Source organism: Anser anser (assembly GCF_964211835.1).
Source record: "Anser anser genome assembly, chromosome: 15".
NCBI lineage: Eukaryota > Metazoa > Chordata > Aves > Anseriformes > Anatidae > Anser > Anser anser.
Window position 1 is genome coordinate 2518938 of NC_139736.1, and position 23122 is coordinate 2542059.

The 23122-nt window shown below is 52.3% G+C and overlaps 1 protein-coding gene across 4 annotated transcripts in view; it reads left to right on the forward strand.

Moving 5' to 3' along the window:
* The first annotated feature begins 10 nt into the window (after nucleotides 1-10).
* The window catches only part of CACNA1H (calcium voltage-gated channel subunit alpha1 H), a 228334-nt gene continuing 205222 nt past the window's right edge, over nucleotides 11-23122 (forward strand). For all 4 annotated transcript variants that reach the window (XM_083799401.1, XM_083799403.1, XM_083799402.1 and 1 more), the window contains exons 1-2: nucleotides 11-154; nucleotides 475-772. In XM_083799401.1, the coding sequence (XP_083655527.1) occupies nucleotides 490-772 (283 nt within the window). In that variant the 5' untranslated portion in view covers nucleotides 11-154; nucleotides 475-489. The remainder of the gene's footprint in view (nucleotides 155-474; nucleotides 773-23122) is intronic.

Below are 23122 nucleotides of genomic sequence, written 5' to 3' on the forward strand. Positions count from 1 at the left end.
CCCCCCCCCCCCGCTGCCTTCGCCTTGCTGGGGGTGTGTGGGGGGGGTCCGCCGCCTCCCCGCGCCCCCCCCCCCCCCCCTCCGGCAGCCCGGTCCCATGTGAACCGAAAGGCACGGCTATGCTCCTGGGGGCACCGCGCTCCGCCGAACTAAGGTAGGACCCCCCCCCCCCCCCCAACCGCGAACACCCCCACCCCCCCTTAGCAATTACCCGTCCCCTAAAATTAAAAGCCGGGGGGCGGGGGGGGGGAGAGGGAAGGGAGGATGGATGGATTGGGGAGGTGGGGGGGCGACACCCGGCTTTTCGGGGGGGTGGGAGCGGCCGCGCCCCGGTGGCGGCTGGACCCCCCCCCCCCAACTGGGCGGCTTTGTGGCGGCTGTGAGCGCCGGGGCCAGGTGGGAGCCGCGCCCCGCAGGGGGGGGAGAGGCCCCCGACGCCCCCCCCCCCCTTGACCCCCTGCCCTTGCCCCGCAGGTCCTGGCCGCTACCATGAGCGATGGCGAGAGCCGAGAGCCGCGGGCGGCCGGCGGCGAGGTGCGGGTGCCCATCCCCGTGGCGCCCCGCCGCCCCCCCGAGCCGCCGCCGGAGGATGCCGGCCCCGGCCCCGGCGGTTCCCCCGCTCCCGGCGGTTCCCCCGGCCGCGACCCGCCGCCCGAGCTGGCCTCCGAGGAGGAGGAGCAGGTGCCGTACCCGGCGCTGGCACCCACCGCCTTCTTCTGCCTCAAGCAAACCACCCGCCCGCGCAGCTGGTGCCTCAGGCTGGTCTGTAACCCATATCCTTTCCCCGGGGGACAGCACCCCCCCATACCCGGAGCACCCCCCCCCCGTGCCTAGAGGACCCCTCCCATACCCAGAGCATCCCGCTGGGGCTCTGTATCCCCGGGCTCACCACCCCTGGGATGCTCCCAAGTCCCCGGGGTGTCCCCAGCATCCCTCCTGCGTGCTGTCCCAGTCCCCATCTCCTGGGGGGTACAGGGGGTTCTGCCCCCACATCGCACCTATGGGATGCTCGGGGGGTGTGTGCCCCCCCAGTGCCACCCCCTGGCCTCGGGGGGGGGGGGCATGGCACGGTCCCAGCATCGCCCCCCTGGGCGGCACCGGGGCAGGGGGATGTGGGGGGCCCTGAGCCGCAGCCCCCCCCCTGCGCCCACATCGGGGAGAAACCCTTGGGCTTCGCATCGCCCTCGGTGGGGCGGGAGGGAGCGAAGTTTGGAGACGGCCTCGTATTTATTTTAGACGCGGTGGGGAATTTCAGACAGGCGCTGCCCCTTCTGCTGTTTATATAAGAGCCAGGAGTGCATGTGCGCCTTCTCGTCGCAGGGAAATGGAGCGGCTTGGAGTTGGCTTTGGAGGGCACATGCCTTGCTCGCCTCGTCCCAAAAACTCCCCTTCGCTTTTGTTCCTTCCCAACTTGCTGCCGGGGGAGGAGGACGACGGTCAGACCTCGAAATCTCCCCCTCCCCCGTGTCCTTTACCTAGTTTATTGATGTTAAAGAAAAAAGAGCAGCCTGTTCCTCTCGGTTGTGACATGCGGAAAACTGAATTTTACCCAAAATGCTCGTGCGAAGGCAGAGTTGTCAGTCTGTCTTGGTGATCTTCAAAAAGTGAGCTTTTAGCTGTGCTCCGCACGTCAGCTCGGCAGCATTGACATTGTGCAGATAATTAATGCTTTTACCTATCCCTGCTACCTGCCTGCAGCTTGCTGCCTGTATCCTGCCGCTGCTGTTAAGAGCATTATTTATTAATATGGTTATTATTGATCTCCCTTCAGTTAACCAGAGAAACCCGTGTGCATCTGAGATCGCTGTTTTCCACAGCAACACCACCAAGCCGAGTGTTGTCATTAGGGGGAATTGCACAATCCTCCCCAGAAAGCTGCCTTAATCCGTTATTAGGAGAAATCCTTGGAGGGAGAAACCCCCAATTGTTATGGCCTTGAGTCTCCTGTCGATTACAGTAGGTTTATGTGAACTGTTGGCTTCCACGGAGAGGTTTCTGCTCTCCACTTTTGCGGGAGGAGAACCGGGCTCTTCCGTGTGCGAATGGGAGGGAGAAGTAAACAAGTAGCGGCTCTCCACGGTGATGCTTCAGCCGTAGAAATATTAAATGTAGCTGATGATTCCCTGACAAGAAAAAATGAAATACCAGGTCCTTGAGGGGCCCGGGGGAGGGCACTGCGCTCCTCTTATATCAGAGGGGGAGTCGAGGCAGATCTGTTCCCTCCAGCGTGGGTTATCGCGTTCCCAAACTTTGGGGGCAGGCAGGAGGGTGAAGCCTTCTCCCCGGGTTTTGGCAGCGGCTCGCCACCCCGAGAGGTGCCCTGGGTTTGGCATCCCCAGAGCTGGTGGCAAAACAGCCCGCAGCTGGAGGAGAACAAAGCAGCCTCACCGCTGAGCAAGCGAGGCTTCTGGAGAAGTGGATTCAGGTGTGCGCGTGCCGCTGGAGGGTGAGGCTGTTTTTATTGTCGGGCAGAACTTTGCATTTCAGCATCTCGCCAAAGAACTCACGGGAGACCAGATTCCTTTATAAAACTTCCCCGTGTGACATAATATTAGATGGAAATTGTGACGGTTGGTTAAGAGGGAGGCAGAAATCTAATAAAACCGCATAAGCCCCGTCTTAGAGCGTTGTTGCTGTTGGAGCTGGCGTGTTGTGGCTGGAGCAGAACAATGCTCGCGACGTATCGCAGCGAGAGGGACGAGCTCCTGGCTGGGATTTTTCCCCTTCTCTCCCCTCCCGGTCGCCGGCAGTCCCGCACGCTGCGGTGAGAATTATCTCTTGTGGCGGCTCTGAAGTTTCTTGGCGAGAGCGCTCGTCTCGCTGCTGCTTGTGTTTTCTGAAGCAGTGTCGAGCGACCCCGAAGCGAGATGTGGTCTCGCTGGGGAGCCGGTGCTGTGCCCGGGTGGTGCTGGTGCGTGTCGGGCAGCTGGCGTCTTGGTGCTGAATGCCGCTGCCGACGGCTGGGAAGCTTGGAGAGCAGCTAGCCGGGGAGGCAGCTCGAGGAGGAGCGCGGGCGGATCACTGCGATAAGGGCAGAGATTCCCCGAGTGCCTGTCCCGTGGAGGCAGAGTCACTTGGAAGAGGGGAGGGAGACACGAAGGTGGTTTCTGGCCACTCGTGCGGTTCTGGTGACTCTTCCTGCCTGCACGAAAGCATAGATCCATAAAGCATGATAATGAGCTTTATGTTTGCATTAAAATCTCTGTCTGGTACAGAGAGAGAGGGGTGTAACTGTGGTGTCTCTTAAAATCTGTGTGAGGAGCTTCACTGAGGTGCTTGCTCATCTGGGGAGCACTAAACCTTTCTGTACAGCAGGTTTCCTCCTTCAGTGGTGCTTTTTGCTGTCCTTCGCTCCCTTTGGGATTTACCGGCGGGGGGGGGGAAGCTAGGGGAGCTCTCCCTCTGCGCCCCTAATGCCTGCGGCCCTCCTCTCCCCCTGCTCGCAGAGTATTCCCCGGTGTGGGAGGACATCTCTGTGCATCTCCCGTGGGATGCTCTGCTCCAAAACTCTTGCCCCTGCCAGCAGGCGGAAAGACTTCAGCTCTGCACCCCCAGGGAGTACAGAGGGTGTCCCATCCGGTGTGGTCGGGGTCCAGTTCATGGTAGGGCAGCCCCATGGGATGCTCCTGGCAGGGGCAGGGAGCCACGCTGTGGGGTTTGCCCCACGGACCCGGGTGCACGAGCATCCTAAAAAATAAATGCCACAACAGCACGGGGAAGGCTGAACCTCGTCAATCCCAATCACTGGAATTGCGAAAGCAGCCCAGCCGCTCTGAATATTTCTTGTTAGCAGAGATAGCACAGACCTGTGCCCTGCAGCAGGTGGAAGTCCTGTGCCTCTCGGCCAAAAGCATGGTTTGCCTCTGAGGCTTAAGCAGGGGGGGTTACTGCCGGGCTTAGGGATGGCTATAAAAAGCTGCTGCCTGGTTCCCGGGGGGACAGGTGGGGCGGGGATCAGCTTTCGGGGCCGGGAGAAAGCCTGGCTGTAGGCACGTGCCTGCCCGAGGTCTGCGGGAAGGGGGAAAATCAGGGAGTGGGCAGATGGGGAAGGTGCAAGGTTGTGGCTTTCATAGCTGCGCTCCGTTTGGCAGTGTGAGGAAGAACCTGCAAAAATCTCTGTTCCCCCCAAAAAAAAACCGTTTGCACGGTTTTGTATTAACAAAAATGACAAGCTGCTTAGTTCTTAAACAACAGAAAGCAAAAGAGCTGTGAGGAGCTGATTTTCACACATGGCAGCAGTAATCAAAGATTGTGCCCATTAAACTTTAATCAAAGGAACAGAAAGCGCTCGGGCTTGCTCTGGGTCTGGTTCGTGCGATGTTGCTGTACAGATGATTTTTTTGTCAGGCTGTTTGCTGTGTTGTGTCACTCTTGCATTTGGCTTTCCTAAGCGATGACTTCGGCAGAGGAGTCTCCTTACGAGCTGCAGGGTTGTCTCCAAACCCAGCTTCAACCAGAAATTCGCTTGCACGTGGTGGTTTAGAGCAAATGGACAGCTTGGATGTAGTTCTTGTGACGCGGGCAGTGCTGAAGTTGAATTCTTCACCGTCAAGTTACGTTGTATTTTCCTTCTGTTAGGAGCAGCATTTTCATTTGCCTTTTTTTTATTTTTTTGTTAAGGTATATAATTGGAAGTGCACTTACTTATTTCTCCAGTCCTGGATCTCCTACGTGGGGTTATTTATAGAGGCCTGTGGGTGGGGTTTTGTGTGCACGTTGGGTGCACAGAGCAGGATTTTGGCGTTGAGATCCCGCAGGGTCCTTCCCTGGCTGTTCACGAGCCGTCAGCTGGCAGCTCCGCAGAAGCACCGTGTGCGTGGAGATGCTCTTTTTGTGTGTTTTTTTTTTTTTTCTTTCCCGTAGACTTTTGGTCTTGCTGATGCTTAGTCCTGTGAAGTGCCAAGTGATCCCAGGCGGCCACAGGCTGTCCCTGCGCCTCGGGCCGGATCCGGCCAGGGGTCCTGGCTGGGGCTGGTTCAAGCAGTGTAAGGCAGGGCTGGGCTGACACGAGCAGTCAGCACCGTCAGCGTGCAGGAGGTGAAGCAGCTGGAGGAATGAACTCCGACTCCGTAGCCCTTGCCAGCGCGTGGCCAAGGGGGTCTTTGCTGCGTGGCTGGCAGGAGACGTGTGCTGTGAGCCCAGCTGCACGGAGCAGCACAGAGACCTGCTTCCCGTCACGGTGCCGAGTGGCAGCGCGGCATCCATAAGGCCAGAGGAACTTTGCTGCTTGTTTCGTGATTCATAAAAACATTTCGCGTTTCATAATAGGTTGAGTTCTGCGTGCTTTAGTCGGGGGGGGGGGGGGGGGGGGGTGAAACAACCTCCTGTGATTTATTTTCTCAAATGGCTACAGAGCTTGTCGGTGCCAGCAGGTTTCTGTGGGACTTGGCTCTGTTTTCCTATTCGGGTAGAGTGTCTGCTTGCATCAAACCTGATTTTTTTTTTTTGCATTATTATATATTTTTTTCTGAGGTATATCTCCTTGCTGCACTTGCTGGTTGCCCTCACGAGCACTTTGGGGGAGACCTAACACTCACACTAACGTCCTGCCTGTTATTTCCAACCCTTCCTTGGTGTAGGTGTCTGGAAGAAGTACACTTGGGTGGTGGGGAAAAAATGTATTTCATGCAAAGTGGTGCAAGTGATCTGTGTTTAACACTCCAGTCCGTGCCCAGTCTGGAGAGGGCTGAACTGTGTGCTTGGCACTGTCGCGAGTTGTGCTCTGACCCGAGGCTGGCAGTTGTTTCCATTCCTTGTTGCACAAGTTCTGTGCACCGGCTCCTGCTTCTGCTGCAGTGCTGCAATTTGTGGCTTTGGGCTTTGTACTGCAAGCACGTGGAGGTGTGGATGTAAGTGACCGTGTCTGGGCTCCCGTCGGTTTAGCCAACTTGGTTTGATTGCATTCTGCTTCGTAGCCGGCGTGCCTGAGATTTGAAGAGCTTTATCAGGAAGCCTTTGCTTTTAATCTGGCCCTATTCAGGCTGTATCCTGACAAGTGCACCGGGAGGCTTTGACCAAATCATAATTTGTCATCTCTGAATATAAATATTGCAGTGAAAATATTTAGCGTGCTGTGGAAAAACCCGTTACCGAGTAGCTGTATTTCTGGCCTCATCCTGGGAGCTGCTGAGCACCCACGACGCCCACTGAACATGGTGAGAGGCGCAGGTGCTGCGCACCCAGCAGCAGCTCCCACTGAGTGACAAGCAATTAGGAAACACAAGTAAGAGAAGTCTTGCAAATTGTAACTCGTCTAAAAATATGCTGTCCACATGTGTTTTTAGCTCCTTTCATTTCAGCGTTCTGTGTTGGCTCAATACATCTAATCAAGAGTTTAGTCCTGGGTTTCCCATTTAGGATCAGCAGACAGCATCTCAGTTGGCCTCTCCCCCTGGCACCACCAAAACCCATCAGCCCTGACCTCTAATTTCTGAAGCACTGCTTATGTACTGCCATGAAATGCCCTTTATTCCCACCTTCTAACCAAGCTCATGGGTAAGGGTTGGAAATTCCCCCCCTGTGCAAAGCTGAAGCCTGTGAGATTTGGGAAGGATGTGACGAAGCAGCTGGGCAGCCAGGGGCTGGCTGCAGGCTCCAGCAGGCGTTAGTGGGTGCTTGGCTCCTGTTTTCAGAGGAACTTTTGCAACAAAAGAGGTCAGAAAGCTAATTGGAGGAGTGCTTGTAGAGCAGGTGGGGTTTTGCTGTGGTTCTTTGCAGCGAAGATTGGCATGAGGTGACACCTGTATGAACTCAGGAGTGCAAACTGGGAAAGCAGACAATAATCTGGTGCTGGTGCCCAAGAAGGGAAATGTGAAATTGTGCCTGATGGAGTGAAGCTGGACTATAACCGGGGATGGGGGGGGAGTCTGGCCAAAGCATGAAGAATAAATCAGGACTATAAATAACAGAAAGAAAATTAGATCTTTGACTTAAAAAAAAAAAAAAAAAATCACTTTCAGCAAGTTGTGTTTACCCCTGCTCCTTCCTTCCCCCACCCAGATCTGCTGCGGCCTTGCTGAGCACCGCTGGGGCTGCTCGCAGGACACTTGGTTTCTGTCCCTTTGGATTTGGGTTTTCCTTACAGGCTGAGGGCGCACTGTGTCAGGGTTGTACGAGTTTACCTCAGCATTGTCCCAAGTCAGAATTGCAACAGGTGTGTAAGGGCAGCTTAATCTGCAAATGCACTTGGAAAAGTTTTGCTTACCCATTTCTTCTTGGTTCCTGAACCTACTTAGTGCTCCTATTTCTACAAAAGCCAATTGATTCAAAAGTTAACTCTCTGCATCCACATACAACTTAAAATACCTATAGCTTCACAGAAGGTAGTCAATATTATTTTAGAATATGTTTGTGTGTGCTTTTCCTTTTCTGGTATTTTTATTTGTTCCGTATTGGATATTCCTGCTGAGAGAGATTCTAACTTGTTGCATCACATTTTAGTAAAAATTATTTGTAATATCTGTGAAATATCTACAATTCACTTTTTGTTTTCAGGCTGTAACTTATAACACATCAGAGCCATTAATTCGCTACTTTTCATGGCATTTACAAGATGCATCCCAGACTGCACTTTGTGAAGTTTTTCAATTGCCTTCAGATTTCTCACCTCTCGAATCTGGTGGGAACCAATAAATGCAGTTTCAATTTGCAGTTTGTTTACAAGTTTGCCTTACGTATTGAGACCATATGTCCTTTTTCCAGCACGTCTAGATGCCAGATCCTTAGAAATGTGAAGCAAAGTATCGCTGGCGTTGCACTCTGCTGGTTAATGGGAGCAGGAGACCAGAGCTTGGAGTTAGTGTCTCTTTTTCTTTGTTGCAGATGAAGTTTACGCAGTGGAGCCCCAGACTGGATGTAGATCTTTTCCTGATAATCATACAGCTGTTTCTAAGATGTTTTACCACATTTTAGTGTACTTTCCTAAATAGAAAAGTAGTTTTAGGTTTTTAGTAATTGAGTTTAGGCAAAGAGCAGTACCTTTGCAGAGCCACAGCGGGACTGTGACAGCCAGCCCTTGTTTTACCTTCTCCTTGGCTTTTGTCACCGCAGTTTTGGGTCTGGGGCTGGCAGCCTCCGCCCGGCTTGCTTGGAAGCAAGATCAGAGATTTATCTGACATGCTCTCTGTAAATGACATGTTTGGAGTAACTCCATTAGAGCGACTGGGATCGCATTAGTTTACAGTGAATGAACTCTGAATCATGTTTCTGTGTTGTTTATTTTTAAATTGCTTCTGCAGACAAGCAGCGCTGCGAGCTGCCTACTTACAGAGCTCCCATTAGTTTTCTGCTGGATTTCACGAGCACGTAGCTCGTGATCTGCGCCTTCCTTGTGCTGGTGTAAATCAGGAGGGGTCCCCAGCTCCGTGGCCTGCATGCCCAGAAGCACGTGGGTGGGCTTTGCTCTTGCCCCACGTTCCTCTGTGAATTTGACCCGCTTGGGCCCCCAAACTGTGCCGCAGCAACCTCTGCTATTGGCGTCGAAACTCATGCAAGAAATATGTTACCTCTATTTGCACAGATGTTTTAAGGGAACTTGAGCTCGGATTTTGCCCTTAATTCTTAAGGTAGCATCTGGCATTCGTGTCCAATCCATTAATCCCGCCATCGAAGCAGCATTGTGATTTTAAATAAGATCTACTTTTAAGTGAATATTTAGCTTCCTGGGATGGGAGGGAAGTTATTCCGCGATCTCCCCCTAACAGTTAATTCTAAGATAACTGGGAACAACTTAAAATCATCAGGGTACGTGCTGTATTTCTGAACTAGCAATTAGGAGTCATCAGCCTGCATAGAGACAAATTGGGAGTGAATTAGAGACTGATGAGCTCTGTGCAGGGCTCCCAGGGCTGTTCGCAGCCTCCTGCCGCAGCGGAGCCTCGGAGCGGTCACTCCGGAGGGGTGGTGGTGGGGCCCTGACAAGATGCAGCTGTAAAAGACAATTTCCCTCTTTCTTTCCCTTAATAAAAATCTGTTCTGAGCGCTGTACCAGGCAGACTAGTTTTGGCAATGGATTAAATGCGCAGCTTCGAGATCTAATTTTGCCTGTTTCAACTGACAGATGGAAATTGTGTGCTTTCACAATGCTACTAGTATCTCGCGAGTTTGCTCAGAAGCAGAGCCTCTGGAAGCCATCCGGAGAAATCAGACAGCCCTGCGTGTGTGTACATCTCTGTGATCGTGGTTTCTTTAGATGGAGAGGTCGAGCCGCAGTGCTGCTCCGCGCCTGTTTCCTCCCCCCTCGTCCTGCAGAGTAGGAAGAGGATTTGCCTCAATTTCTAAGATCCCATTAAACCTTCCTGCAGAAAGTAAGCCACAGATCGTGGTACGTGGCGCCTGGGACATCTGTCGTGTTCCACAAGGCTGGAGAGTCCCGATGGCTGGGACGCCTGGTGCTCGGGACAAGCAGAGGTGTCTCGGGAAGGGCTGTCCCCTGGGGCCCTCAGGAAGCTCGGCGTACCCGGCTCTTCCATCCCCATCGCTCTCCCCTGTGCCCCTGCGGTTGTTTTGATTTTCCTGTTGTTCAGCTGCACAGGGCTCAAACCCTCTGGGGTTTGCGGTGGGTACGCAGGTATTTGCACGGAGATCTGCGCCTGTCTCGGAGGAGCTGCAGCCCAGGTTTCTTCTTGACGTGGTTAAGGAGAGGAAGGATAAACTGACACCTCCCTCGTTGGCAATGACAGATAGGGGAAGGGATGAAGAGCTCGCAGGGAGACAGCAAACAGCAGCTCTTGGTGCTGCAAAGGGAAACTCTTTGGGCACAGTTTGCAGGCACAGATGATGGAAAAGCAGAGGAACACACAAATACACTGTCTGTGTGTACAACATAATATGTATCTATATCTTTTTGCCCATGCTTTTGTTTCTAGCAGAATGGACTTTACTTTGTAAAGGAACAAAAGCCCTCCTTGTGCAGGCTGACAGCAAACGAGCTTATTCCTTCGTTGGGTTTGTCCATGAGGATGTGGTCAGATGGATGTGGGGGTGCTGCCTGAAGCCCTGGGGTGAAATAATGAATCTACAACAGCTTTGTCATTGACTTTGGGTTCCCACCTGTGGAGAAGCAGCAATGATGGTTTGGGTTTGGAAAAGAATCCAAGATTGTTCTTCTTTGACCCCTTGTTCCAGGTGAGGTAACTTCAGTGCCAGCAAGGCTGATGGGACCAGGAGCAGGATTTAGCCCTAAACACACAGTGTATCCCCAGCCTCTTATTACCAAGCCCTTTCGTAAGTGTGTTTGTGCAGAGCCTGTAATGGTATAATGTACACTGTAATTTTGTTGTTAAATCTGAGCCACTTTGGCATGGTGGGGACTAGACGGCTTATAGCGATTGGAACATTAGGGCTTATTGAATTTCATAGCCTGGGGGATTGAACCGCACAGAGCAACTCTTGGAAGAAAATAAAAATACCCCATCCATTTCTCCTGAATTTCTTTTTTTCTAGGATGGTTTTTTCCCATTTAAGAGGTTTGGACTTCTGGGCACGGGCAGAGGGGTGGGGGGCAAACACTGGGATGGTCGCTGCGCCGTGACAGAGGCTCTCAAGGAAAGAGGCCTGGATCTGCTCCCAAGGGCACTGGTAAACACCGCGCCTGTAAATATGCTGGGGTTTCCTTCACCTCACTGCTGTCAGCTCTGGCAATGGAGCGGAGGCAGTGTTTTCCCTTTTTCAGTGATCCCAAGCGTTGTTTCTGCAATTCCAAGTGTGTGCCTGTGCCGTAAACACTTCTGTCACGCTCACGTCTGCTGGGGCTCTCCCGGACACTGCGGTGCAAACCTGGACCCTGCAGGGTTTATGGGGAAGCAGGGAAAACCCACTCATGTTTCTTGTATGCAGAGAGCCTCGTGCAGGGCTTGTGAGCACCCAGCGCCGTGTCTTACACCTCATACCCTGCACTTGGTCTGTGCCCTGTGAAGTCCCCAGGTATTATCGAGGATGCGGCCCTGTGAGGCAGAAGCTGGTTTAGTTTCTGCACGCTGCTGTCCCCCGCTTCTCTGATGAGGGTCGGTAAAATGCTCGCTTTGGGAAGTTCTAATTTTTAGTGTCTGTGTGATCTGGAGCCTACCTGCTCTGGGCAGAAAAGGTGCTGTATTTCATATGGGCTTGAAGGGGACTTTTCTGATTAACAGTAGCTTGTTTCCAGTATTAAGTATGAACCCGTTCTTGAATTGATCATTTGGCATTTTAGGGGAGGGGTCTTGGCCTGCTGAAGCTGGGGGTGACACAGTCATCGAGGCCAGTTTTGGGGAGAAGGAGGGAGTTTCATGGCTGGGGTCCTGGCTGGATGCTGTTCCCACCTGCCACAGACTGACCCCTTTTTCCTGACCCCATCTCCGCGTGTCTCATGTACCTGCCCTGATGCCTCCAGCTCTGTGCACCCATTACGATGACCTGAAATCTTCACCTTGCTGGAGCAGGGTGTGCCGTGACTGGAAAAAATCAGTGCTCAGCCATAGCAAAATGGAGGGTCTTCTTAAGGCTGTATTTATTCTGTTCTTACATCCAAAATTTTTTTTAAACATGTCTCTCATTGAAACTTCCCAGGCCCTGCTGAGTCATGGCTGTTTTCTTGTAGCTCCGTTGAGTTTTTGACAAGAACCTACTAGGCTTTCCTGTGAGTGTTTGTCAAGGGATGGAGCTCGCAGAGCTGCTGCTCGTGTGCATGGGCAATCAATTATGGAGCCCGTTTGCTGTTCTTCTTATTCATGTTTGCATCAGGGCAGCGTTTAGGCTGAGCCCAGCACTGCTGCGAGTGCTGCAGAGGGCACGGTTAGAGGCAATTTGGGGCTCGGGGAGCTTCAGGGAAGGAAGAATTTCTGTCTTCTGGCAGAAAGCAGGAAGGGAACTGAAGCCAAGAAGCAATGAGGTGACTTGTGAGGGGCCGTGCAGCAGGGTGGGGATGGATGTTGTCTCCTTAGGAGCTGCAATTCCTCCCGTGAAGCAACTCCAAAGTAGCTTGCTTCCTTCTGAGCACTAACTTCACTTGGGAAGCGGTTAACAGAGATGAGTACTGATTTAGGGAGCCGTGCACAGCATGGGGTTGGTGCTCTCCAAATGCTCCAGAACTTCTGATTGCTCTGGCGTAGGCTTCAGGAGGACTGTGGAGAGGGAATAACCTCAGCCAAATCATGGAAACCTTTGGATGCTGCATGGGCATCAGCAGTCCTGTCTTGCTGTGACCTCCTCTGCTTTTTACTGTTGCTTATCTGAGACCTGTTCTTGCACGTGAGCTCCGTGGGCTGGGAGCTCCCACCACGGAAGGATGGTTTCCTGCTGCATTTGTACGTTCCTGTAGTCCCACTGCACCCCAGCAGGGCTGCTCGCTTCGGCAAGGGCTGTAGAGTTTGCCCTTAAGCGAGACAGGCGGGATCAGGTAGGCAAAAATCAATCCCCTGCCTGCTCCGTATCACTTTGTCCTGATAAGCTGTCAGTTTAGCTCTAAATGCTGCGTTTGAAAGCACATCGCTGCTCTCCAGGATGGGTCGGTGTCAGCAGCAGTATGAGCTGAAGGATGCATTTAAGCCACCAGCTCGTCACAAGAAAGGGGAGCTACATCTGAGCCATCGTTCCTTGGCAGCCTGTGATCTTTCACAGGTTGCAGAGAAACTTGGTCGGATAAAATATCCTCAGCTACCTCTGAGTCAGCCCTGCAGTTTAATGCCGCCGCTAATAGCGGGTTGTGGCGGTGAGGAGCCGGAGGTGCAGACGAGGTTGGGTGGAAAGGAGCTTGTGTTCGCCAGCTAGGTGTGGGCTGACCCCTGTCCTGGTGCGAGGAAAGTGGGGGGGACACAAAGGGGACCCCCGAGCCGTTCCACGGCCGTGCTTGGGGCAGAACCAAGGCGAATGGGACTCAGGCCATCCCCTCGGGGCGGTGGTGCTGCACAGGGTCCCTGGATGTCCCATCTGGGGGTCACTTAAGGACCTCGTTGAGGCTGCCCTTAACCCTGCGTTTCCTGGCTCTGCCTGATGTAAGCCAGAGCCATTGCCTTGTCTGAACGCTGGCTTTGCGGCGGGGGTGATGGATTGCAGCGTGAGCTTTACCACCCTTCATCGCTGCTTCCTGTGCTCTTTTGGCCCGTTATGTTCAGTTCAGTCAGAGTTTATTATAAATAACTTCAGATAGCAAGCTGAAATATCCCGGGCTCGCTTTTTTTTTCTTGGCAGTTGCAGAGTATGAATCGGCTTCAAGGCAATTGAGGTATTTTAACATAGCATTTACAGCCCGTATCTATACAGAATGTGACTTGTGTTTATAGAAGTGTGCCTTTAACAGTCTCTTATCAAAACATATGGGACTCTATAGTTGGATGCTGGGGTTCCTCTAAAGCATTCCCCAGACAATACAGTTCCACATTGCATTGTCTTGTGATGTCTGTAGACATAACTGAGTCTGTAGTTCTGCAAATCCGGTCATGCGCCTTCCCTGTCTGGCCTGTGGTGCTCGCTTCTCCTCCTCCAAGCGCCTTGCAAGAGCCTCTGAAGCTCCCTTATCGCTGAGTCCTCCTTTCGCCCGTGCACGTCCTTGGCAGCCAAGGCAATGTCATGATGCAGAAAAGCACATCGTGCAAAACAGGATAAGGTATCAGCAAAACGGAGCGGCGGGCTGACATAGCGGTACGGTTGGGAGCAGCTAGTGGTGAATTAGCCCCGAGAAACGAGGCTTGCATTTTTCCCCTGTTGCAGGTCTCAAGGAGGTCTTGTTCCAGGACGATCACTCCTTGTTTGCGTGGCATGCCCTGGGGTCAGGCTGGGCACCGGGTCGTCAGACCATGAAACGGGGAGATGTCCTCCCACAAAGACCTCGGTGCATCAGGGAATGCTTTTGGCCCCAAGGATGTGTCCCCATCCAATCTCACATTGGATGCTTTCCAGGTTTTATGCAACTTCAGATGGCTCACGGCGCAGTCTGTTACCAGCCGGTATTTCACCTGCCGTGGGGAGGGAACTGGCTGTCCACGAGATGCCCTCTGCGCCGTAACACCCAGACCAGCATCCTTAAAGAGGTGCACGGTCGTGTTGCATTTAATAGGGCTGCCAAGAAGAACGAGCTCTCTGACTCTCATCCCGCAGTATTGTTTCCTTTGGTACACTGTGACATGCTGCCCTTGCTGGAGAGCTTGAGAGCCTTCCAAAAGCTTCAGTTTCTGATTCGGAGCCTGTCCAAGCTTCCATCTCAAGCTTTTTTAGCCTGTAAATTAGAAAGAAAGTTTGAGCAAAAATTGGCCTTCCTGTGGTAATTGTCCTCTCCAGCCCACAGATTTTAATGGGAGTTGAGCGTGCTGAATCTCTAGGTGGCTGTGCAAATCTCATCCCCCTTCTGAATTAAATCATGCTTCTTCAAGCCCAAAGAAGGTCCTTTGTTTGTCTGGGTGCCTGGGATGGCCCTTAATGCTTGGGTTTATATCTCATGCCTATTTGTTACAAGTATGATTGATCCGTTTATTTCAAGGCATTGTTTGCAGAGGACTCTGGCGACTTTCAGAGGATAATGCTCTGTGTCTGAGCAGTATTGTCTAAATTAAGTAATGAAGTTGTCTGGCCGTGGGAAGAGTCTGGTTTGCCTTCCTGGTGGGTGTAAACACTTTGATTTACACAAGTTGGCGGGCCGGTGGCCCAGGCCGTGCTGCAACTCCCAGGATCGACCCGCCGGCTCCCAGTGGTTCCTACCAGCCTTTGGAAGGGCTAATAATGGGTGACCCTACTGAGCTGCCACTTCTGGACCCAAATCCCAACATCTGGCAGCCCTCGGTGGGACCGTGCAGCCCCTTGGATGCCACATTTTTTCCAGCAATGTGTTTCAGGCATCACATACCTGTCCAAAACAGAGTCCTACAGCTCTTGTGCTTGCTCGATGTCTGAGCATCTCCGGCTCTTGTATCTTCTGCCACCGCTGGGCCTGGGTAACCTCCCCCACTGGCCTGGGTAACCTCTCCTACCAGCCTTGCCGGATCTTTGTAGCTCTGGTGATGCTCGGCGTCTTTTGGATGGAGAAACACCTCAGCCGTCGCATGGTTTTCCGTGGGTGCCCGGCAGACCCCTGCTCCTTGGGGCCCCTCCAGCTGGGAGGGTGGCTCCGCACCAATGTCCCCTGGCTGCAGCGTGACGGCTTCTCAGGACCTGTCTGTCCACTAGATGTCAAACCTCTGCTGCTGAAGGGGTGCTCCAGCTCATGGGGGAGGACACAAATGCAGCCAGCGTCTTGGGAGCACAATTGGATTCGGCATCTGACACGGGCGGATGTCCACGGATGACCTTGCTACCATCTGGACAACGTGTGGGATTTCAGCTGGCTTTCCCTGTTGAGATATTTCAAATCAAAGCAGGGTGGGAGAAGGGAATGCATTTTTTTTTCCTGGAAGTGTACGAATTATTTCCAGTGAAATGTTTCGAAGGTTCAGTTCTCCTGCAGGTGAGGGTTTCAGATACGCTGCTGAAGGGACTTTTGGATTTAAAAGCAAACCTGTGGGGACCTGCTTCTGATCTTATCTTGCTTTTACACCAGTTTTTATGGGAAACTCCTACTTTAACATGAGCAGCTACTGATCATCATGGGCGTGATTTGGAGCAGAACTGAAGTCTCCCCTGAGCTGTTGCTGGATGTGGATGGGGCAGGAGCGAAGTCAGGACCGCTGCTCTCAGGCAGGCTGTGTGTCTCTGGTGCTACTGCTTGCTCCAGGGATGCTTAACAACTTGTGGCAGGAATTCAGTGTTCCTTTTGTCATGATGTTTTACTTTCCCTTGTTTTTTGTTCTTTTTTCCTCCTCTTGTTTGTTCCTGCCCACAAGATGGGAGATAGATGAACTTTTGGGCTGGCCCAGTTGCCTGTCTGTGTTGGAGCCGGCCATACAAACACGGTTGTAGTTTTACTACAGGGGAACTTACGTTCCCCTGCATGTGTCTGATCCCTGAAGGCTTGGCTGGGCTCCATGCTTGGGTGCCCCAACGGAAGGAAGGATGTCCCACTTGTGCAGATTTACAAATAGCCCAAAGTCTGCTGTGACCCCACCACGCCAGGGGGCCCGATGCATCCAGCCCTTGGCATGTGCTGCTTGACTTGTCTCAAAATTCCCATCAATCCATATCTCCTTTTGTCTTAATTAAGAGAAACGTATCTATACGTGTGTACTTCTTAGTTAAAGCATGAAGATCCCTGTTTGGGATTATTTTTAGTCTCTGAAATTATTCATGAGGCTGCTTTCCCTGATTTATGACAGTACCCAGCGCATCGCCATGTAAATGACTTTTAAATGGAATGTTTCAGCAGTTTTATAAGAATTCCTCATGTGAGGGAAAATAAACAGTTTGTCATTTACCAGACTGTATTTGATTATTAGATTTGTTACTATAAACATCAGGCTACGCTTCCTTAAGCTGAAGCTGCCGGATATGTATGACTTCAGAGAGCCGTAGTGTTAAATAAAAACTAACCTGACGTGAGGAATCAGCACAGGATTGATCAGACCCGTTCCCTGCTGGCCAGACAGATGCTTCTTGGCCAGAAATGAATATCTGATGTTAAGATTAAGGAGACTCCATTTTTTTTTTTACATCTTGTTCAAAGAGCGCACAGGCTATGAAAGGTGAAGGGCATGAGCTAGGTGTCCTGGGGTCTCGGTAAGGCTGTGGTATTCCAGCCCTGTGCTCAGTACAGGTCTTGTGTGGTGTTTGAGGAAGTTAATGCAAAGTGGCAAGCATGGGAAGAAACGTACAGTGCTAGGGTAAAACCTCACAGCTCTGGTGAGGGGATGGGATGGGCAGAGCTTCACTGATGTACACCAAGGCATTTTATATGCAGGCACCAGAATGGAAAGGCCTTCTTATGAGTGGAAAAATAACCATGCAAATGCATCAGTCCCTTGGTACAGGGGTGTAAAATACCTCTCAGACCTATGGAGATCAGGTCTAGAGAGTAAAACGTTAACCCAATAACTGCGTGGCAGGTTAGGAGCTTCTTATTTGGCTCATCTTTTTCCCTCAAGTTTAATGCATCCTGTGTGGAAAGGAGTTCTCTGTAAGCCCGGTGACTTGGAGGAAGATCCGGGCTGGAAGGACTGTAAGGAGCATTTGGGAAATGGCTGCAGCTGGGCATTGGGCTGGCTGCGTGGTGAGGATGTGGTGCAGTGAGGGACACCTGATGTCCTTGGGCCTCAGTGCATGCAGTCGGTGATGTCCTGGTTCCAGCCCCACGTCTGCAAACCCCAGCCCCACGTGCAGGTGGCATTGGTACATCCCCAGCGTGCCTGGAAGGGAACAGAGCAGGTACCAGGACAGGCACAGAACCAGGGACACGTCTCCTGTCACAAGGCCCCAGGCCTTGGCTCGTAGATCCCATCCCCGCTGCCCTGCACCCTCTCACCAGGAGCAAGCAACGTGAGAGAGTTACAGACAGAAACGGGCAGGGAGAAAAATCAACCATGAAATTGGTAATTTGAGGAGCTCCACGAGGGACGAAAACGCTCGTTGTTAGACACCATGTAATTGCATCGCAGTGCCTGTGGTTACAGGAGCCAGCCAGCCTTGGTTTGCTCAGGAAGAGCCCTCCTGCCTTCTGACACCCGTCTGCAGGCACCTGCGGGAGCAGGGCTGATGAGAAAAGCGTGTCCCCTCTCCCACTGCAGCAGGTCTGGCCGTGATTCCCTGCATCCCAAATTCTTCCTTCCTTCCTGCTCCTCGGCAGTGCTTGGGTTGGCAGGGGCGCGGGAGCTCGTGCTGCGTCTGTCACGGGAACTTAGCCGGAATTAGCGGCAGAGCCGAGCGTTGTGAGTTGGGCAATAAATTCTGCCGGGAATATGGTGTTTGTCTGGGTGAGCTGTCATGGGGACGGGCCCCGCGCGGGGGGTGACGAGCTGCAGGGCGGCCTGGGGAGGAGGCATCGTCCTAGGAGGAGCTGCCTCCCCAAAACCGTACCTGTGGCTGTGCTTCGGACCATCTCAAAATATACCTCTGAGGCACTGCAGCCAGAGGCAATGGGGAAAGCAGGGGCTCGGTGCCACTGCAGGACTTCGGCTGGGTTTTTCTCCTTTGCTTCTGGTCGCTTTTCCCAGTGCCTGAGCCGGGGAGCTGTCCCTCGCTGTCCCTGGGGCCGATGCCATCCCGTACACACCCTGGGCTCTTGCGGAGTAGCAGGTCTCTGGCACCAAACTTCTCAGGGGTTATAAATCGTGTTTTTATATGTGGACTTGTTTTGCTGATTCTTTTTATTCCGCCGTGAAAGGCTAATGCTGCCCGTGTTGTAAAAGTAAATCTTTGCCCTCTGCTTTCTGGACGGCAAAGGGCCGGTGTGCTAACGGGGGGGAGAGAGGGAGGGCCGGGGGGCGGCTGCCAGCGGGATGCGCTTCTCCCCTGGCGCTCTGCGTGCCAAGATGCCTTCAGACGGCTCCACGAAGGCTTCCCTGCAGTGCCAGTGCTCCGCCAGAGCTTTCGTTGTCTCCAACCGCATCCCGGTGGCATGAGGAGGGGGATGTCTGCTGGCGGAGGGGGTCCTGGCGGTGTCTGGGTGTGCGTCTTCTCCCCTTGGGACCTATTTCATTGTGTCTGCCTGAAAACATGGCCTTTAGCTCCCCTTGCTCCTTAAATGAGTTTTTTTTGTGGACATCTTTTAGTACAGTTTTTGCTTTTTATCAAGAAAACTTTTTTTTTCCACTTTTAACAAGGAAAACAGCACATCCCTGTGTATTTATCCTTTCAGAAATTATCCTTTCAGAAACTTCGGATGTATAGAGCCGTGCTGAAACTAATTCCAGGTTATCCCAAGTGTTATAGTAACAGTTACAGTATAGTGTCCTCTTTAAGCTTAGCTCGTTTCAGCCTGCTTATGGCAGGAGCCTGCACGTGGCTTCGAGGCGAGCAAGCCGCTGCAGCAGGCTGTGTTTCCTCTCTTCCCAAGGCTCATTCCCTGCTGGTGTTTATTCACCTCCTGGGAGGCTGCAGCAGCCTGGGGCTGCTCCTCAGAAAGTGCTGCCGAAACTCTTGCATCCCCATTTAACCCCGGGATTAACACTGGTGCGATGTGCTCAGGAGCAGTCATCTGCTGGGGGAGCTGCTCTGCGCTGAAGGACCGTAGCAGGCTTGGGAGGGACTGTGAGGAAAACCCGTGTATTGACACTAAAACCGAAAAACCACGTTGAAAAACGGAACCTATTTAATGCCTAATGACCATCTATTATTTCCCTTTCCCTTACTGTTTTAAAAACAAAGTACAGAACTTGTAATACTCGGAGGATCACTTTCGCATATGCAGCTGTGCTGTACATAATATGCAGCACACGTTCATGTTCAAAAACCCAATAAAACTGGTAATTAGCCCCTGAAACAAATTAGAGCAGAAGATACAATTTTATTTTACATAGTGCCTTTTCTGCAAACTGCGTCTCAAAACACGTTGGAGAGTTAAGTAATGCAGAGCTTAAATAATAAGAGCACTGGGAGAGCAAATTAATAGAAAAAGGATGGATATCTCTGCAACGCCGGAGAATTAAGGTTGGAGGAGCGGAGTGGAGGCTGCTTGTGTGGGTGCCATGCAGAGTTTTGTGTTGCCCCTCGGTGCTTTGGTCTCCCCGGGTGTTGAGGAGGGGACACGTCCGCCTGCGCGGGGCAGGGAGGTTCTGGCAGCGGGCGCAGCGCAGGCAGGGCGAGCAGAGCGGCGAGACGGATGAGGTATGTGCAGCAGGCTATAAAACTAAGGAGGGCAATTTTGAGCCAATTTGTTCATCTTTCCCTTTCATGGCTGAAGACAGAGTGGCTGTTGCACCGCAGCGCTTCCTTCCACTCCCTCTATGCCTCATTGACTCAGCAGCTCGCTTTAAATCTCGGCTGCAAGTATAAGTTTTTCTCCTTCCCTATAACTCTCTCTCTTCGTCTCCGGGCTGTTATTTTTAATGCTAACTTTGTAGCTGTATTTAATTCTGGGCAGTGCCGTGGGGATGCAGCCAGGCTGCAGCACCGTGGGCAGGGAGCAGCAGGCACGGCCGAGCCTTGTCACCTTCTCCATCCTTGGGACTGGGGCTGGTAAATCCTCCAGCAAGACCTGAACACTCTGGGGAAGCTTGGAGAGTGTGGGGAAGAAAAGTGTGCAGGCTTTCCATGGGGCTAAGGGACCTAAGGCATTGTCTGTGTCTTGCCTTGCTAGAATGGAGCTCGGATTTGGGCCAGGCTGCTTTTGCATCATCAAGAGAATGAGGAGAATTTTTATTATTATTATTATTTTCTTCCTTTTTAAGTTTCTAAACCAGGAGCAAACACCAGGGCTGAGAGAAGCCTTGTGTCATGGGCAGAAGAGAGCTGCTGCAGATCCCGGTGCCTTTGGGATGCTCTCAATACGATCCCCTTACTCCCGTGTCCCCATAGGGGCTCGTCTGTCCCTCTCCCCCGAGCTGTCCCCAAAAGCACCTTGAGTCTTCAAACCCCCAGCCTCAGCAGGGTTGATGGGCTCCATTTACAGCCTCATTACGGGGCAGATCAATGCAGAACCAGCTGAAACAACATCACAGTGTTGACTTGAGATGGCAGAAGGGTGAGGAAGCCTGGCAGAGACATTTCTTGCTCCCTGCTTTTTTGCCCCAGATGGATTTCGTTTGTGGAGTGGGGCAGAGGGAACGGCCCCACATGTGGGGACCCTGATATAGGGCTGGGTGTTCACAGGTCTCTGCGTGGCCCCTCAGATCCACCAGGACATGGGGCTGAGCCAAGGGAGTGGGATGGGAGCAGCGTCCTACCGCCGCCGTGACCCCAGGAGCCAAAGCTAGAGGAGCTGGCGGTGCTTTGGGGTCACAAGGAGAGCCCTGTCCAGGCCCAAATGTGGAAGCTCGCATTTCCCTCTTTGGTGGAGGTGTCTGCAGCAGCAGCACGATGCGCCATTGATTTTCCTTGGACGGTTACGAGGTGGCCGTCGGCCAGCCCGCGGGACCTGCGCTCAGGCTGTGAGCGGTGCGGTCTGCTGCTTCGGTGCTTTGAGGGCGGCTGCTGCATCTGCAATTTCTCAGTTTCTGGTTTTTTTTTTTTTCAGCACGTCAATCTGAATGTTTGTTTGCTTTGTGAAAGCCGAGCTGTTGCATTGAATGGGAGTACGGATGCAGTCGTGATGTGAAGGATGAAAGCATGGCAAGGCTGCGGGAAGCGCTCTTTGGGGCAAGTGAATGTCTAAGGGAGAAAAGCATATCAAGCTTTTCGGGTTCAGAGTCATAGCTTGAGCAAAACGTGCAACTTTTGACACAAAAGCTGATGATTTTTGTGCTGGTGTATGGGAGATGGTTGCTCCTGCATACGAATTGCCCGTGAAGATCCCGGGAAGGATGCTTCTGCTCCTGACTGTCGCCTTCTGCAGCTTGCAGCGAGCAGGGCTCCCGTATTGCTGCTCCCTTCCCTGGGCCAAACTCAGCCCCTGGAAATCTGTGGTGACTCTGGTAGTAAAGTGGTAGCAGGAGGGAGAAACAGCATTTTTCACAAAGCAGCAGTTTTTAACGTGGGGTTTGCGCCTGACTCGGGATGAGAGGTGCCGTGCTGCTGCAGGGAGGACACGGCGGTGACCTTGCAGGAGGCTGGGTTTGTGCCAGCGTTGCAGACTCAATGGCTTTCTAAAGCTCTGTGTGAACGATGACCATTAACACCACAAGTTTTAACAGTTAACCATCCTCAGGTGCCTGTTTCTGCCAGCCAGGGCTAATTGTCTGGGGTAATTGAGCACCTGGATGACCACAGCAGTTGTCTTACAGAAATCCAGGGCTGCTGAAAATTGGGTACAGAGAGTCTTCATCTGGATACCTCAGGGTCTCAGACTGGGGAGTTTTAGGCTCCTGATGCCTTTATTTCTGTTTCTGAAGAAAGAGGATTTCAAGGTTCCCATAACCTGCTTCTGACTGCTCTCCAGTTTGGGTTTGCTTCCTCACACAGCCAAGTGCTGAGCTCAGGTCTTGGCAAACATTTGTGGCTCTGCTTAAAGTTAAAGGGAAGTTGGAACATTTGAAATCCTGATGTTTAAAGCAATCTGCAAGGTAATACAGTTCGGTGAACCATCCTTCCCTGTGGCAGCTCATGGAGAAGGCACCAGCTTCCCCCCTTCTCTGTACACTTACCTGATGCTGTTTTGGGGCTCTGAAAAGTTTCCCTTGTACAGATGGTTAACGAAGTTATATGTGTGTGAGCTCAGAAGGGATATGGCTTTCCCTATGTTTTTAGGCCATTTATAAACTGAAAGAAGCCTGTAGGCCTTCTGTAAGCTGAAAGATGAGATCATCTCCTGAAGCTATGCTGTCGAGATTCAGAGTGATTTTTTTGGGAACCTGGAGCAGTTTGTACAGTGCTTTTAACTCTTGCTTTAGTCTGATGGGATTTCTGCATCTTGTTATGAGGTGGATAAAATAGTGTCCTTGAGGAAAGGAATCACTCTTTTATGAGACTTAAAATACCTACCTTTTTCTTTTCTCTAGAAGCCTGCTTATTTAATGTGAAATTGGGCCATGGCGATAGGTACCGGAATGATGGCCCTGGAAATAAAGTCTTTTAGGGCAAAGCACAGCTTGGGCAGAAATGGGGCAAGGTGTCTGACCAGTTTGCCCCTACCCTTGAAGGAGCGTCTGAAGAGGAAGGGTCCTCCACGGCCTGGAGTCTCTGAGTTTGACAGCGAAGATAAATTATCAGAGCACGCTTGGGCCGAAGGAGGGTCTAATCCTGGGAGCAGTTAATGGCTGAAGTCCCTCATCAGGCCGAGCCCCCGGTGCTGCCCATCGTGGTGTCAGCACCTGCAGCTCTTCAGCATCAGCCGTGGCTGCCCAAGGGCTGCCCAACACAGTGTGAAAACCAACCCAGGGACAGAGCTGTTGCTACCAGCCGACCTCGACAAGGTGACAAGGTTGCTCTGAAGACGGTTCCGTGTGCCTTCATCGAGGCACGTGTGCTTGTGGGATGGTGAGGAGGGTGAGCGGGGGGAAAGGGCTCTGTCAGAACAGGCGCTTCTGCAATGTGTCCCGGGTCACTCAACCTTCCTTCACCCCCTTAATGACCTTCCCAGGCTGCGTTACTTTGATAACTCAAATAACTTGGAGCTGAAAAGGCACTGAAATAGTCCAACCTGTCCATGCGGCCCGTCTTCAAAGCGACATCCTTCCCTCTGAGCTGCTGAGGATCG